The sequence below is a fragment of the Lutra lutra genome, chromosome 4 (assembly GCF_902655055.1).
Source record: "Lutra lutra chromosome 4, mLutLut1.2, whole genome shotgun sequence".
Lineage (NCBI taxonomy): Eukaryota > Metazoa > Chordata > Mammalia > Carnivora > Mustelidae > Lutra > Lutra lutra.
In genome coordinates, this window is record NC_062281.1 from 132,262,069 (window position 1) to 132,278,962 (window position 16,894).

Genomic DNA, 16,894 nt, shown 5'->3' on the forward strand with positions numbered 1-16,894 from the left:
TACATATGGACAGTGTAATATGTGTCAATTATACCTCAATAAGGCTATTTGTAAAATAGCATCTGGGTTCTACACAAAAATTGCTCATTTACTGGAGTACCAGAAATGACTTACTTCTATTTGCCATTAGCATATGGCCTCAGTGACTATGATTTAACAAAAAATTTAAAACTATTCTTCTCTAGTTTTCCTCCAAGTCCATTTAAATTCCTTCAAAACTATCAAGAAAAATTAGAACATTCCAACAACACCTCAAATTGTTTCCCTTCACAAACTTTAAGAATTATTCTCTTAAGCAATGTGTCTATTACAGGCATTAGCTAATTTTTTAAAGATTTATTTATTTGAGAGAGAAAAAGAAAAAGAAAGAATGGGAGGAGGGGCAGAGGGAGAAAGATAGTCCCAAGCAGACTCCATACCAAGAGTGGAGCCCAGTGCTGGACCACACTCAGATCTAAACACCCTGAGATTATAACCCAAGCCAAAATCAAGAGTCAAATGCCTAACCAACTACGCCACCCAGGAGCCCTACAAATTTTTATTTCTTTACGTTTCTGTTTTTCCCTCTGGAACCATACCCCCAGTGTTAAGAGCAACCACACGAGATTTGGAAAAAAACGACACTCCCTGAAATTGGATGCTAAACACTCAATAATAAATTCTAAAAACAGCGCTATCATTGGGACACGTGGCTGGCTCAGTCAGTGGAGCATGGGACTCCTGATCTCAGGGTTATGAATTCAAGCCACAGGTTGGGTGTAGAGATTCCTTAAAAATAAAATCTTAGAAAATTTCTTTAATTAAAAATAAAAATAGCACTATTAAGAACATCTTCTTAATTTTTTTAAAGATTTTATTTATTTATTTGACAGCCAGGGATCACATGTAGGCAGAGAGAGAGAGGAAGAGAAGCAGGCTTCCAGCTGAGCAGAAAGCCCAATGAGGGGCTCAATCCCAGGATCCTGGGATCATGACCTGAGCCAAAAGCAGAGGCTTTAACCCACTGAGCCACCCAGGTGCCCCAGAACATCTTCTTAATTTCAATATATTTTATGAACTGCCATGACCTCATTATCAAAAAAATATAAATCTTAGATCAAATGTAAAGATTAGTATTTATTACAGGAGTAAATGTAAGATAAGAAATTAAGACCTCCATTACGGAAAAATAATCTATTAATAAAGGCCCAGTCACAGCTAAGTGATCATGGCTGCTTAAATTGTCAGTTCTATATCCAAGGGCACTAAAGTTAGAGAACTACTATGAGATATAAATACAAAATTAAAACTGCTCCATCAGACATATAATGTTCTTTACTAATATAAATTCAAATACAACAAAAATCAATTCACTTTTATTAAAATCCAAGTTCTGTTTATATGTTATATATTTTTACATAAAAGACCTATTGAAGTTTACAGTCATAATCTCATGAAAAATAAACCTGTCCATGACAGGGACGCCTGGGTGGCTCAGAGGGTTAGCCTCTACCTTTGGCTCGGGTCGTGGTCTCAGGGTCCTGGGATCGAGCCCCCACATTGGGCTCTCTGCTCCGCGGGGAACCTTCTTCCCCCTCTCTCTCTGCCTGCCTCTCTGCCTACTTGTGATCTCTCTGTATCAAATAAATAAAATCTTAAAAAAAAAAAAAAACTTTTCCATGACAAAAAAAGTAACAAATTTCCCAGAGAAAATGTTTATCCTAAGTAATCTAGAAAATACAACACTTGAAAGTCTCTTACTCCTGCTTATCACTTCTTGTTTTGTTACTCCTCTCCACCACAGGCAAGTCAATCGCTTCCTATATCATTGCCTGCAACACTGGAAATAGCATCTCCGAATCCTAAAGCTCAGAGGGGTTTTCTGTGGTGACGCAGTTCATTTCCTCACTTCCAGACAAATGAAAACTAGACACATGTCCTATTCATTCAACATGAATTGAGCATCTATTTATGGCCCAGACACTGAAAACACAAAGGAAAAGAACACTACTCCTTATGATCAGATTTCACAACCCTGCCCACTTCATAACCTGATGCTATGATTAATGCTCTTTGTCAATTTTCCCCCACCATCTAATGTTCTCTGGGAACAGAGAATAGTTAATCACACACAAGTCTCCTGTTCTAATAACCTTATTTCCCTTTACTCAGCAAAAGGATTCAGTTGATCTATTCCTCAAACACAGTACTTAACAACACCTTTATTTTGGCGGCAGGGGGAGCAGGGATGAAGGGGTGGTCTCTACAAACTTTATTAAGGTTCTAAGCTCAGTAAGGGCTGGAACTATGCCTACATCTTGCTCACCACACTATGTCTTGACTGAAACACAGTAGAGGCTTAATAGATATACTTTGAATGCATCTTTCTGATAACTAGAACATACTGCATGCAAACTGTAAACTCTGAATAAACGGGAATAACCCTTTCCTCATAAGGTTGTTGTGGATAGATAACATACATAACTTAATATCTGACACGTAGCAGGCACTCAAAAATGTGAGCTATGATTTAATGGTAATTAAAAAAATTAAAACAGGGGGCACCTGGGTGGCTCAGTGGGTTAAGCCTCTGCTTTCGGCTCAGGTCATGATCTCAGGGTCCTGGGATAGAGCCCCACATCAGGCTCTCTGCTTGGCAAGGAGCCTGCTTCCTCCTCTCTCTCTCTGCCTGCCTCTCTGCCCACTTATGATCTCTCTCTGTCAAATAAATAAATAAAATCTTTAAAAAAAAAATTAAAACAGAAATAATTTTTTTTAAGATTTTATTTATTTGAGAAAGGGAGAGCACAAGCATGGGAGGGGCAGAGGCAGAGGGAAAAGCAGACTACCCACTGAGCAGGGAGCCCAATGTGGAGCTTGATCCCAGGACCCCAAGATTATAACCTAAGCCGAAGGCAGACACTTAACCAGCTGACCCACCCAGGCACCCCGAAATAACTTTAGATTTACAGAAAAGCTGCAAAGATAGTAGGGTTCCTATATACCCATCACTTGGGATTTTCCTGATATTAACATCTTATATAACCTCTTGTAAAACTAAAAAATTTACATTAAAACAAAATGAAAAAGCTAACAGTACAATATTATTAACTAAACTATAGACTTTATTCTGATTTCACCAGTTTTTCCACTGATGTTCTTTTTTAATTCTAGGACCAGTTCAGGATGCTACAGTGCATTTAGACAGCTTTTTATCCTAAGTGCTTAGAATTTGTCTTTGTCTTTCTCACTTAACACTCTGAATTTGGAGAATCAACTAAACTACTTGCCTCTTCATGTTGTGGTTGCCAGCTGAAAATCAGAATCTGTTTCTATTAACATGATAAACAGTAATATTCCAAAGCAATCCTTAAGAAAAGTACAGAAGCAAAAGAGACAGAAGTATTTTGTTTAGAGTATATATTCACTAAATGAAAGAACAAATACTTGGAAAATGTATTATTACTTAAATAAATAACACAGGGAAATATAATAGGAGTTAACATTTATTGATGAGTGCTCACTCATCTTTATTGCATGTCAAATATGATAAATTGGCTTCAAAGAGGTTAAGTGACCTGCCAAAGATCACACAATTCCGCAGTGGTGAAACATAAATCAAGATGCATCACTGAAGGTGTTTAAATTCCTATTTGTTGGAAGGAGACAAACCATAAGAGACTCTTAATCTCACAAAACAAACCGAGGGTTGCTGGGAGATTGCAGGGTAGGAAGAGGGTGGGTGGGTTATGGACATTGGGGAGGGTATGTGCTATGGTGAGTGCTGTGAAATGTGTAAGCCTGACAATTCACAGACCTGTACCCCTAGGGCTAATAATATATTATATGTCAATAAAAATAATCTTAAATAAATAAATCCCTATTTATCTTACATCATCTATTAAAATCACTTCAGTCACACTGAATACTATATATGATCAAGTAGTGTATACCTCTTGATTTCAGCTTAGGTTCTAATATAAGGATCCTGAGATCAAGCCCTGTGTGGGGTTCTGTGCTTAGCATGGAGTATGCTTGTGCCTCTCCCTCCTCCTGCCTGCACACACACTCTCTTTCTCTCTTTCAAATAAATAAATAGAGTCGGATGTTTAACCAACTGAGCCACCCAGGTATCCCTATTATTTGCCCTTTTAGACAAGTTACTGAAGCTCTTGAAGCCTCTAGATTAGTAAAATTGAGATGATTTCCAAATTCCAGGGTTACTTTGTAGATTAGAGACATTTTATGTATAAAGGACGTAAACAACGTCTTAAACATATTGAACCCTAGGTAGTAATTACTATTCTCATACATTTTAACTGTACAACCTCCTTTCCTATATACATGTAAAATTATACTATATTTCACCCATCTGAGATACTATTCATTTCAATATGTAAGCAAGTTTTGCAAATGTTGAAATGTCAAAAATCAACATCTTGGATTTGATGAAATTTGGTGTAACTTTAGAGAACTAAATGCTACTTTCTATACATACCTTTTTCTTTAGCACAATGAAGCACAAATTGCATTAGAAGCAAATACTAGGGGCGCCTGGGTGGCTCAGTGGGTTAAGCCGCTGCCTTTGGCTCAGGTCATGATCTCAGGGTCCTGGGATCGAGTCCCGCATCGGGCTCTCTGCTCAGCGGGGAGCCTGCTTCCCTCTCTCTCTCTCTCTGCCTGCCTCTCCATCTACTTGTGATCTCTCTCTGTCAAATAAATAAATAAAATCTTTAAAAAAAAAAAAAAAAAAGAAGCAAATACTAAAAATACAGGGACTGCTCCCATGGAAGATATACAAAAAGACAGTAAGTGCATGAAGAGATGCTCAACATCACTAATCACTAGGGAAATGTAAATCAAAACCACAATGATACCAACTCATACCCATTAGGGTGGCTACCATCAAAAAGCCAGAAAATAACAGGTGTTGGTAAGAATGTGGAGAAACCAGAACTCTTGTCCACTGCTGGCAGAAATGAAAAGTGGTGGTGGAGCCACTATGGAAAGAGATATGCGAGTTCCTCCACAAATTAAACACAGAATCACCATGTGATCCAGCAATTTCACATCAGGTATATATCCAAAAGAACTGAAAGCAGGGACTTGAATACATATTTATACAGTCATGTTTATAGCACCATTATTCACAAGAGTCAAAAGATGGAAGTAACACAAATGCCCAGTGGTGGATGAATGGATTAATCAAATGTGGTATGTATGTAAAATCAAATGTTATTCAACCTGGGAAGACAAGGAAATTCTGGGACGCCTGGGTGGCTCGGTCAGTTAAGCGTCTGCCTTTGGCTCAGGTGAGTCCCGAATTAGGCTCCTTGCTCAGCAGGAAGCCTGCTTCTCCTTCTGCCTGCCGATCCCACTGCTTGTGCTTGTGTGCACTCTCTCTCTCCCTCTGACAAATCAACAAATAAAATCTTTAAAAAAAAAAAAAAAAAAGAAGGAAATTCTGACATGCTACAAAATAAATGAACCTTGAGGACATTGTGCTAAGTAAAATAAGGCAGTCCCCAAAAGACAAATATTATATAATTCCATTTATGAGGTACAAGGCTCCCCGCTCAGTGGGAAGACTGCTTCTTCCTCCTCCTCTAACCTCCCCCTTCATGCTCTTGCTTGCTCTCTCTCTCTCTCTCAAATGAATAAATAAAAGAATCTCTTAAAAAAAAAAAAGGTAGAACGATTTTGTCTAAGTTAATTTATCTAAGTAATCTCTACACCCACATGGGGCTCAAACTCAGGACCCCAAGATCAAAAGTCACTTGTTCTTCCAACTGAGGCAGCCAGGTACCCCAGGACTATTTCTTTAAAAAGTCCTGAATATGAAAACAACTAAAAGCCATGAAATAAAAACCAAGTAAGTATTAAACCACCTTAATAAACATTTGACTGAACCATTTAAAACCTCAACTGAAATTTAAATACTGTAAATAAAATACTATGCTCTGAGCAATAAATTTATTATTCAACTTCATGTTTCTTTCTTTTTTACCTGGGAGAGAGAATAGTACCAAGACAGAGGAAGATCAAACACTCTTAGTACTGCTGTCTTCAAGGAAAACTGTGATTCGCTTACTGTTTCTTCTGACATGACTCCTCTTCTAATCTTCATTAAATGAAACATAAAAACATATGAGCCACCAAATGAAAGAGACAAATTGAAATTTTAACTCTATCAGTTTTTTCTTTTTGCAGTTAATTATTCATGATAAACTTCCCTGAAAAAAATTATGAGCCAAATTTATCCGAGCTAAAAGTTTATTTATTAATCACCAAAGCACCCAAAAAGAAATGAGTTAGATTTGAACTGAGAGTTTGGGTAGCACATTTTCTCTAGAAAATTGCAGGTTCTAGATTTTTTCTTTTCTGCTTAAACATTTCAGCTTTTAAATCATAATTTAAAACTGATTTCTTCCCACTTATTTCCTACTAAGGAAATCTGACTGGGACCAGGACTCCTGGGGCTAGAAAGCTCAGTTCACTGAACTTCAGAACTCAGGCACTTATTCTCCTACTAGCCCATTTTAAAGTTCTTCAAAGAAATGCCACATACATGCTATGAAATTTTAATTGTTTTAATGCCTATTTCTATTGAAACCAAAGAAAGAGAAGTCAGATGTCTACAGAGAAAGCAGCTCTCAGAAAAGCCCTTAAGGGTAGCTTTCATAGAAACATAATGGTTCAGGCTCTGGGTCTATGCTTTTCAAAGCCAGAAACTCAATTTTATCTGTGTGCCTAAACAAATTCACATAGTATTGATGTATACGTTATCTTAAAAATTTATTCATTTATAATAAGGAAATATACTATCTAGTAAGAGAATACTTAAATATGTTATCAAAACATACCCTCTCTGAAATAATAAACTGTAAGGAGCTAAATTTTTTTAAAAAGTTGAAAAGGCTGCCTAGTGAGCACAAAATTAATGGATCCCTGGATCCCCTTATCTAGGCCAATTAAAAGCCAGAGACAGGTGTCTGGTACACAAGAGAATAGGCCTCTCCAGTAACCAGAATGTTTATGTCTACCAAATCTAATATTTTTTTTCCTTGAATAGGGCCACATAAACATAACTAAAGAGAAAATAAAAATCATTAGCAATCTCTTTATAAAAGCTTACTGGCTAGCTATACTTTAAGTCCTTTATTTCCGCATATACGTCTTCTCTTTTTGTAGACTCCAGTAGACTACCCTTTTCTGTTAATATTCTTTCTTCACACAAGTATCAAAACCACTGATTAAGTAGTAGTCTCCTTCCAAATAAAACACAGGTGGGTTACTGCTATTGACACTAACCTACTAACCTTATTCCCTACTACTGACACAGAGTATAAACTTAATGCCCCCTCACACATATTCTAATGACAATGGTTCAGGCTCAGTATAATTCTAATTGAAACACATTTATTCCAACCAATAAACTATGATACAAATATATTACTGAGAAATACAAAGGAATCCATAAACAAACAAGAGAAAAATGGTCCTCTGGGGTATAAGGGAGGCTGGGAAGGAATCATTCCTTTTCATTATTAAGTCTTCTCAAATATTTCATTTTTTATGCACCTACATATATTATTTTTTTTGTTACACTAAAAAGAATAAAAAAAGGTACCCTTATCCCCTCCACCCCCCTAAAACTGACAACTTCTTGAGAAACATTTTTAGCAATTAAGTAGATTCTGGATCATTGAGCTATCTTTGCTACATTAAAAAAAAAAAAAAAATACTGAGTAATTCACCCAAAGTGACTTTCTCCATAATAAAAGATTCCTATTTTTTAAAGAGAGGAGAAAGAAAATAAAGCAAACTTTTCAATTTAAACTGCCGGGGTTTTCTTAAAAGAGTTCTGACAAATCTCCTTTTTTGCATCCTAACTACCTCACTCCCTTTAACTTATAATCACTGAGGGAATGACTCCAAACTTAGTAATAATAGAATAATGTAAAAAAAAAAAAAAACCGACTTTCAGTTGCTTCCATAAGAATTTCATAATTAAAATGAACACTAAGGCAGTTTAATATTCAAATTCGTAAAGAGTCTAAAACATTACAAAAATACTGTATTATGTAATATTACTCGCTTCTCTACAGCTAACCACTGCGGAGCTAAAAAGTATGATAGAGTTTGTTTCTAAACACCCTAAAATTCTGTTCTACAGATTGGACTTTACAATTTAAGCAAAAATGAAAGTCTGAAATAGCCTAAAAAATTTTGACGTGAAGCCTAAATCCATACAACCGAACTCTGAGAAAAACACAGATATGCTTCATTGCAATAATGATAGAACAATAATAATTAAAGTCTGTGCAAGAGCAAGATCTTCCGGAGTCCTCCCTCCAGAATATAAATGTTAAGCAACTTTATTGACAGAGGATCCCAACGCCCCAATCCCTCCCAATGCTATATTATTCTCTGAAAGCACCTGCAAAGAAAGCGTAATCTTCCCCATTCAAATACCACTCCCTGCTCAAACCACTGGCATTCAAACAGAAACACAGACCCACAAGCGGCTCCTACCTCCACCAAGACCCCCACCCCCGATCCCCAGAGCACTCTCCTCAGCGGTCTTCCTTCTTTACCAAGGGACCAGGAAAGGGGTCTCCCTCTCGGCTCGCCCGCCCTCGCCCTCAGTCGGGCTCGGACCAGTCGGGTGCCCTCCCTGATTCAGTGCTGCCCGTGCGGGCCTCCCTCCGGCGTGGGGACTTCTCTGGCTTTCTGTTCCTTCACCAGCACTGAGAATCTCAAGGGCCAAGGCCAGGGCCCCAGCCGGCGCCCCACCACGCCCCACCATGCCTAGCCCCGCCGCCTCAGCCCGGCGGGCTTAGCGACCCCACCAGCTCCAACGCCCTGCATCTCCACCCTTGTACCTGGTGCTCCTCCAGGCCAGGTGCGGCTGGCCCACGCCTGCTTCCCGGCCACAGCCCAGCGCTGAGCAGCAGCTTGGCCGCGGGGGCGGAGTCCTTCCGGGGTCAGGAGTGGGAAGGTGGAAAGAATGTGGCGGGGGCCTTCTAGCCTTTCAGCGTGAGGGGCAACGTGTGAAGCCGCTCCCGCCATTTTTGTTTAGGGCAGGAGGTTTCTGCCTTGCCGAATAAGAAAAAAAAACCACTTAAGAAGAAATGCATTTTTGTAATGCTGTCACCTGGTATCGTATTTTGTAGCGTTTTGAGGGCTCTAGGGACATTCAGCGAATCTGGTGAAAACTAGGGCACTTTACTCCAGAAAAATGCACGTAGACACACTCATATGTTGTTAAAAGAAACAATATATTACAGTATATTAAAGTTCAGACTCCCCAGACCAATCCAAGGATCTCAGATTAAAAACTACTGCTGTAGGGACGCCTGGGTGGCTCAGTTGGTTAAGCAGCTGCCTTTGGCTCAGGTCATGATCCCAGCGTCCTGGGATCGAGTCCCACATCAGGCTCCTTGCTTGGTGGGGAGCCTGCTTCTCCCTCTGCCTCTGCCTGCCATTCTGTCTGCCTGTGCTTGCTCTCTCTCCCTCTCTTTCTGACAAACAAAAAATCTTAAAAAAAAAAAAAAAAAAACACAAAACTACTGCTGTAGATCCTCAGCACTTAAACGAATAAATGTTGAGGCATTCTAACCCTGTATTGATGTAGTTATTGATTTCAATTACTCTTTTTTCATCACGTTTCCCGCTGAATTCGAATATGTAAATATGCCAACTACGAGTTTTTAGGCTTTTGAGTATTTTTAGGTTTTGAGTATACCCTGTTCTGAGGTATTAAACACAGTAAACGAATGGGGATGGGGGAGGAGAGACATGGCGAACGACAACAAAAAAAGATACTGTTTCCATATCCCGTCCTGAGCCAAAACATTCCACCAAACCTTCAGATTTAAAACTTCCAATTGCTGAGCATATTAGTGGTGAACTGTCAAAACAATTTGTAAGGATAGCTAAAACATGACAGCAGTTGTTATTATTCCTATCTAAGGAACAGGAATGAATAATCATTTCTGTTAGTTTTCAAGATTTCTATTTAGTCAAATGGGAAATAGGGAGAATGACAATGCTGATGTGTGGCATTACTAGACGAATAATAACAAAGTGCACAAAACTCTGTGTGAAAATATTCTGCACTTATAAAATATCTGTTGCTGTTAACAGATGAAGAACCTGGAATCTGAAAGGTTGTTTTTTGTTTATTCTCCCAATCTCCTTTCTGCTGCCTCCTCCCTACTTCCCACAACTTCCAAACATTCGGCGTAAGGGGAAGAGCAGTAGTTCTTAACTCTACTGAGAACATTTTCTCTTTTAATTCTACAATAAATGTTCCGGAAGAGGTATTAGTACATACTCGTAATGGCTTTTACTGTTCAACGAGGGAATAAGAAACACCATATTTTTGTTACTTTTCTAATTCAATGTAATTTGCTCCAAGACTCCCTTCTCCAGGATTGGTGGAATATTTAATTGCTAAAATTAATGAAGGGAAACCCCACTAAAGTGGACTCAAGATGATTTAAGGAGGGGCGCCTGGGTGGCTCAGTGGGTTAAAGCCTCTGCCTTCAGCTCAGGTCATGATCCCAGGATCCTGGGATCGAGCCCCGCATCGGACCCTCTGCTCAGCCAGAAGCCTGCTTCCTCCTCTCTCTCTGCCTGCCTCTCTGCCTACTTGTGATCTCTGTCTGTCTAATAAATAAATAAAATCTTTAAAAAAAAAAAAAAGATGATTTAAGGAGAGGCTGGAAGGGAAAGCTTTACCACTCAGTGTCAGGGAAAGAATCATCCGTCACAGGACCCAACAGGAAAGGTACACATTGCATCTTCTAGAAGAAATGGACTACTGCAACTCAGCCAGTGAGAAACTATCATCATCCCAAACCCTGGCTTTTTTCCAAAGGCCTTTCGTTCAAAACAACCCCTCCCATCTTTCTCCTTCTCCATAAAATAATGTTCTCCTGTGTTTGTTACATTTGCCTATAGCTTTGCCATACTTTGCTTGCGAAGTCCCAAATTGCAATTCTGTTATTCCCAAATAAACCCATTTTTGCTGGTAAAATAAATGACTGTTTTATTTTTAAGGTTAACACACAATCTTAGCCATTTGTACGTGTATCAGTTAGGATGCTGTTAGCTACAAGAAAACCAAATAGTGGCTTAAACCACAGGACAGGGTATTCCACATAGATGCAGCATCAAGCATCAAGAAGGCACAGTCTCATATTTGTGTTCGATGGCTTTGTTTTTTAAGATTTTATTTTTTATTTTTATTTTTTTAGGGGCACCTGTTTGGCTCACTCATGGAGCATCTGCTTTCTGCTCAGGTCAGGGGCCCAAGGTCCTGGAATCTAGCCCCACGTCTGGCTCCCTGCTCAGCGGGGAGCCTGCTTCTCCCTCTCCCACTCCTCCTGCTTGTGTTCCCTCTCTCTATGTCTTTCTTTCTCTGTCAAATAAATAGATAAAATCTTTTAAAATTTTTTATTTTTTTAAATAATCTCTACACCCAACCAACATGGGGTTCAAACTCACAACCTGGAGATCAAGAGTTGCCCACTCTACTGGCTGAGCCAGACAGGCACCCTTGGAGATGATGCCTTATGTTATTCTGGCCCAGGGGAAAAATGGAGCTTGGTTAACTCTAAAGGTCTGTCCCTCACCCAAGGAAATCATTACCCAACCATCAATGAATTTGGAAGCTCTCATATGCATAATCTCAAAACAACACTGTAGTTTTAGACTGCCCAGGTTCAAATCCTTTCTCTGCCTCTTACTAGGTACATGGTCTTAGGCCAAGTACTTAACCTCATTATGTCTCATTTTCCTCATTGGGGTGTTAGGAAGATAAATGTAATAGTTCTTGTAAAGTACTAGGATTCTTATGTAAGTTTTCAACTTGAGAGGTAACTCCACGGGATCTGAGGATTAAAGTTTACTGCCACATAACTGGTTTCTGTTGTAATCCTACACATTTGTTTTATGCACGTAGAAATGTCATGTGAGAAAGGGGTCTCTAATTTGCCATTTACCAGAATGTCAGAGGGGTCCAAGATACCAAAAAATGGTTAAGAATTTAGAATAATCCTGGCACAAATTTCTAAGATGTAGTCATATTCAATGGGAATTTTCCATGTCCTTTGGCTGAGGCTCCAAAGTTAAAAGAAATAGATCCCGGGTGCTTGGATGGCTCAGTCGGTTAAGCATCTGCCCTCAGCTCAGGTCATGATCTCAGGGTCCTGTGATCTGGCCTGTATCTGGCTCCCTGCTCTGTGGGGAGTCTGCTTCTCCATCTCTCTTTGTCCCTCCCCCAACTTGTGCTCTCTCTTACTTTCTCTCTCTCTCAAATAAATAAATAAAATCTTAAAAAAAAAAAAGAAAGAAAGAAATGTCAAGTGTGCTAAGTATTCTTAAAAAGGGTGCTAGACCAACCACACAATGCATGCCAGGAATAATGTGAAGCCCCTTTAGCAATTCTCTGTCCTCACATACCTCCAGGGAATGATACGGCAGAATCGATCGAAGACTGAAAAATGAAGATGCCTAAGAAACACTTCTCTGTAGTGCTGTGCATTTTCCTCCCCCTTCCCAAGAGTGGGGAGAGGAAAGTGCATATCCCATCCTACCCCCACCTCAAGCCAAGTAAAGGAAGTTACAGAAACTCGGGCAAGATTTGTTTGTTTTTAAGATTTTACTTATTTATTTGACAGAGAGAGAAGGAGAGAGCACAAGTAGGCAGAGCTGCAGGCAGAGGGAGAGGGAGAAGCAGGCTTCCTGCTGAGCAGAGAGCCCAATGCAGGGCTGATCCCAGGACCTTGGGTTCATGACCTGAGCTGAAGGCAGATGCTTAACCAAGCCACCCCCATGCCCCAAACTCAGACCATTTGACTTCTGTGCCCTGTAGTTTATGTTACCTGAAAAGTCTAAAGACAATAGATTATCCAAAGAGGTCTTTGATGGCAGAACAGAGAAAGGGCTACAGTGGAAAAGGCCTGTACTTGCAATTTTGCAAGAAAAATTATCCTGGGGGTTATGTGAATGTCACAGAAGGTAGCCAGACTTGAATAAGCTTAAGAGAGTGTGTCTTTGAACCAGGAGCTAAGTGGACTATCCAAATGGTAGCCACAGATTTTTGCCCCCAATGTTAGGAGATAGTACAGTGAGAGATCCCTAGCAAGAGGGGAGGTTACTGAGGAACCCACAAAAGGGCCCTGTAAGAAAAGAGCCAGCATTTAGGAATGAGTCACATGCAGAAGGCACCCAAGATAGATTTAATGCACTGATTGTGTGTATCTGATATTTCACTTAGGATATATAGGATCACTGCTCACTCTAGCTGACTCATTAATATATGTCCAGTGAACTTCATGAACTATTGGTGGAAACTGCACTTACCAAGTGAAAACATTAAGTCTGACCAAAGTCCAGTACTTTAGTTAAAAAACATTACATCACCTAAATAAATTCTTTAAGTAATTCATATATGCAATTACTTTTTCCATTAACTGTTAAAACCTGGCAGAGTCCCCAGAAATAACTCAGGACCTCCTTTTAAATCTTTATAATGCCAGGGGCGCCTGGGTGGCTCAGTGGGTTAAGCTGCTGCCTTCGGCTCAGGTCATGATCTCAGGGTCCTGGGATCGAGTCCCACATCGGGATCTCTGCTCAGCAGGGAGCCTGCTTCCCTCTCTCTCTCTGCCTGCCTCTCTGTCTACTCGTGATCTCTCTCTGTCAAATAAATAAATAAAATCTTTTAAAAAAAATAAAAAAAAATAAATCTGTATAATGCCAAAGTGTATATATTGGCCATTCTATCTTTGCTCTCATTACCCACCCAGAAGTGTATGGTAGACTCTCCACAAGTCAGAACAAAGCTGACCAAGGCATTTAGAACTCAGACTATGGGGGGAAAAAAAGAACTCAGACTATGGTTCTAGATGTTAATTTAGCACATGACTGTATACATCCAATATTACAGATTCAGTTCCTCAAAATATTAAACATAGTGATACCTTGTGACCCAGTGATTCCATTCTTAAATAATACACAAAAGAAAGTAGAAGATACATTCACATAAAAACTTGTACGTGAATGTGCATAGCCACATTATTCATAATACCTAAAAAGTGAAAACAACCCAAATATCTACCAACTAATGAACAGATAAATAAAATATAGTGTGTCCACATGTTGGAATATTACTTGATTATAAAAAAGGAATAGTGTACACACTACAATGTGAAAAGATGCTAAGAAGCCCATCATAAAAGATATATATACTATATGGTTCTCTTTATGTGAAATGTCCAATACAGGGATATCTGTAGAGACAGAAAGTAGATTAGTTTGCCTAGTGTTGGAAGGATTGTGGGAAAATGGAGGTTGCTGTTAAAGGGTATGGGACTTCTTTTTTGATTAGCTTTGTTTTTTAAAGATTTTATTTATTTATTCATCTGAGAGGGGGGTTGTGGAAGAAGCAGAGAGCGACAAGCAGACTCTACACTGAGCACAGAGCCCAACTGGAGACTTGATCTCACAATCCTGAGCTGAAATCAAGAGTCTTGCACTTAACTGACTGAGCCATCCACGTGCCCCTGGCAGTGAAATATTCTAAGCTTAGATTGAGCTGGTTGTGGAAATCTGTGGATATACGAACAATTATTGAATTTGATTGGATTTATGTTTTAGAGAGAGTTGTGTTTAGAATAATGGCATTAGATTAGAGGAGAGACTAGAGTCAGAAAGACATGGAACTATCCAAGTAATCTATGCAAGAAGGAAGATGATCTGTACAGAAAAATCTTCCTAGGTTCCATTCCCCACGGAGTCAGTTGATCCTCTATTGATTTTTTCTCCTAAGTAGCTCTCATGGTCATCTCTGCTGCTAGGTCCTTAGCCTCCCTTGTCTGTATTCTACAATAGTCTGCCTCCATCTATGCCATTCATAGCTACCCAAGTAATCCAATATATAAATCTCACCATGTTGCTGCCTTTCTTAAATTTCTTCATGGATCTCCAGAAGAAAAATTTCTTTTAGCAGACAAAATCACTCATGATCTGTCTTCTCTGTCTAGCCTGTTCCCTGACTCTTTGCCCTCAAACTCTGCTCTAGTAATACTGATCTTTTGTAGGTTCCCATATCTGGCATACTATCTCTGTTGATATTCTTTTGCCTATGTTCTTCCCTTTGTCTAAAAAATCCTTCCTCTTCTGGCCCATCAGAAATCTTTTTGCTTAGCCTTTAAGCCAGTATCTGGATTTTTTGTGTTTTGTTTTTGTTTTGTTTTGTTCTGCTGTATAATATCAGGTTGACCTGGCCTCTTATTTTCTCTCTTGGAAACTTCCATTTCATGCATTCACATAATTGTCATTTGAGCTGCTTTGTTCTTCAATGACCCTGAATCTTTGGCTGAAAGCTTCTGAGCAGCCCCTAACCAAGGTAAAGACAATGAACCCATTACTTGGGATTTTTTAAACTAGGAAGTCTGTTCTTGGAGAAAACTGCAAGATGGCAAATTCAAGAAACAACCGATGAAGAGATCACGGGGCATCCTAGTAATGTTTGAGTTCCCAGTTCTAGTTAGCCTTCCTTGGATTTAAAGAGCCAATAACCCCCTCCTTTTCTTTTTTTTTCTGCCTAATAGCATCTGAAATGGTGTACATGGGCTCACTTATGTGCTTCAGGTGGCTTATAGGTATGCCCAGATGGTGATTCTTGCTGGAAACCTCTAATTGTGAGCATTCTTGTCTATTGACCTAATTTTCTGAATGATCTAATCTGATCATCAAAAAAGAGATTGAGAAGCACCAATCCAAACTAAAGCAATAACTGTCAAGTAGGGGTGATTTTGTCACCAATGGGAGGAGGTGCTATTGTCATCTAATGGATACTACAGATGCTGCTAGACCTCCTACAATGCATCAGAACCATACCCCACAACAAAGAATTAGTCCAACTTGTCAGTAGTGCTATCTTTGAGAATCCCCAAGCTAGAGTAAACCGAACCCTTGCTCTATTTATGAATAGATAAAAATGGATTTTCTTGGCAGAGCCTCAAAAGTCAATGCCAAATACCTTCGCATCCAAATCAAAATACTCTAATGGGGGTAGAGAGGTAAATTCTTCCCCCTCATCTCAAGCCAAGTCTCAAAGTCTTTAAGAGGACCATTTTGAAAAGATGACGTGTGTCCTTTGGCATATTAGACAGACAAGACTTGGAACTGATTCTCATTTGAAAAGTCCCAAGTCAGGGACACCTGGGTGACTCAGTCAGTTAAGCGTCTGCCTTCAGCTTAGGTCATGACCCCAGTGTCTTGAGACCAAGTCCTGCATCGGGATCCTTGCTCAGTGAGGACCTTGCTTCTCCCTCTGCCTGCCACTTCCCCTGCTTGTGTGCTGCCTCTCTCTCTGACACCTAAATAAATAAAATCTTTAAAAAAAAACACACACACAAGAAAAAACAAGAGAAGCCCTAAGTCAATTGGCTAAGACTGCCTCCAAGCAAAAGATGCACACAGGCTGATTAAGAACAGCCCAAACTTCTGTGAAAGATACACATGTGCTTTTGGTGGACCAAGTGAGGAGTCCATCCATGTAAGAGAGCTGGATTGGATCATATTGAGAGAGGCTGTCCAATAGGACTGTCCAATATTGACTGTCCAATAGGAGTGAGATGATCCTAACCTTTGGATGGATCCCTGGAAACCAGGGGACTAAGGCATATGTCATAAGGTACACCAGAAGATATGCTGCTGAGCCAAGGGATTATAGGTGAATGATGATTCCAGGAGAGGAAGATAAGCCTCAGACCTCCGCTAAACCTACAGGGCAATGACACCAGGCTATAACTATCCTAGTTAGTAAAGATCCTTTCTGTCCTTATCTTCCTCAGCCCAGGAGCAGCCCAAAATGAAAAGCAAGTCAAGGGAAAGGGTA

The 16,894-nt window shown here is 39.6% G+C and overlaps 1 protein-coding gene across 4 annotated transcripts in view; it reads right to left on the bottom strand.

The window, feature by feature from the left end:
• Positions 1–8,995, bottom strand: part of MIGA1 (mitoguardin 1) — a 96,498-nt gene extending 87,503 nt beyond the window's left edge. For 3 of the 4 annotated variants that reach the window (XM_047726474.1, XM_047726472.1, XM_047726475.1), the window contains exons 1-2: positions 8,865–8,995; positions 5,987–6,100 (exon numbers count right to left, since the gene is read on the bottom strand). In XM_047726474.1, the coding sequence (XP_047582430.1) occupies positions 5,987–6,085 (99 nt within the window). In that variant the 5' untranslated portion in view covers positions 6,086–6,100; positions 8,865–8,995. Of the gene's footprint in view, positions 1–5,986; positions 6,101–8,514; positions 8,760–8,864 lie in introns of those variants that run through there. The other variant, XM_047726473.1, reaches the window with a different exon arrangement.
• Positions 8,996–16,894: the final 7,899 nt, after the last annotated feature.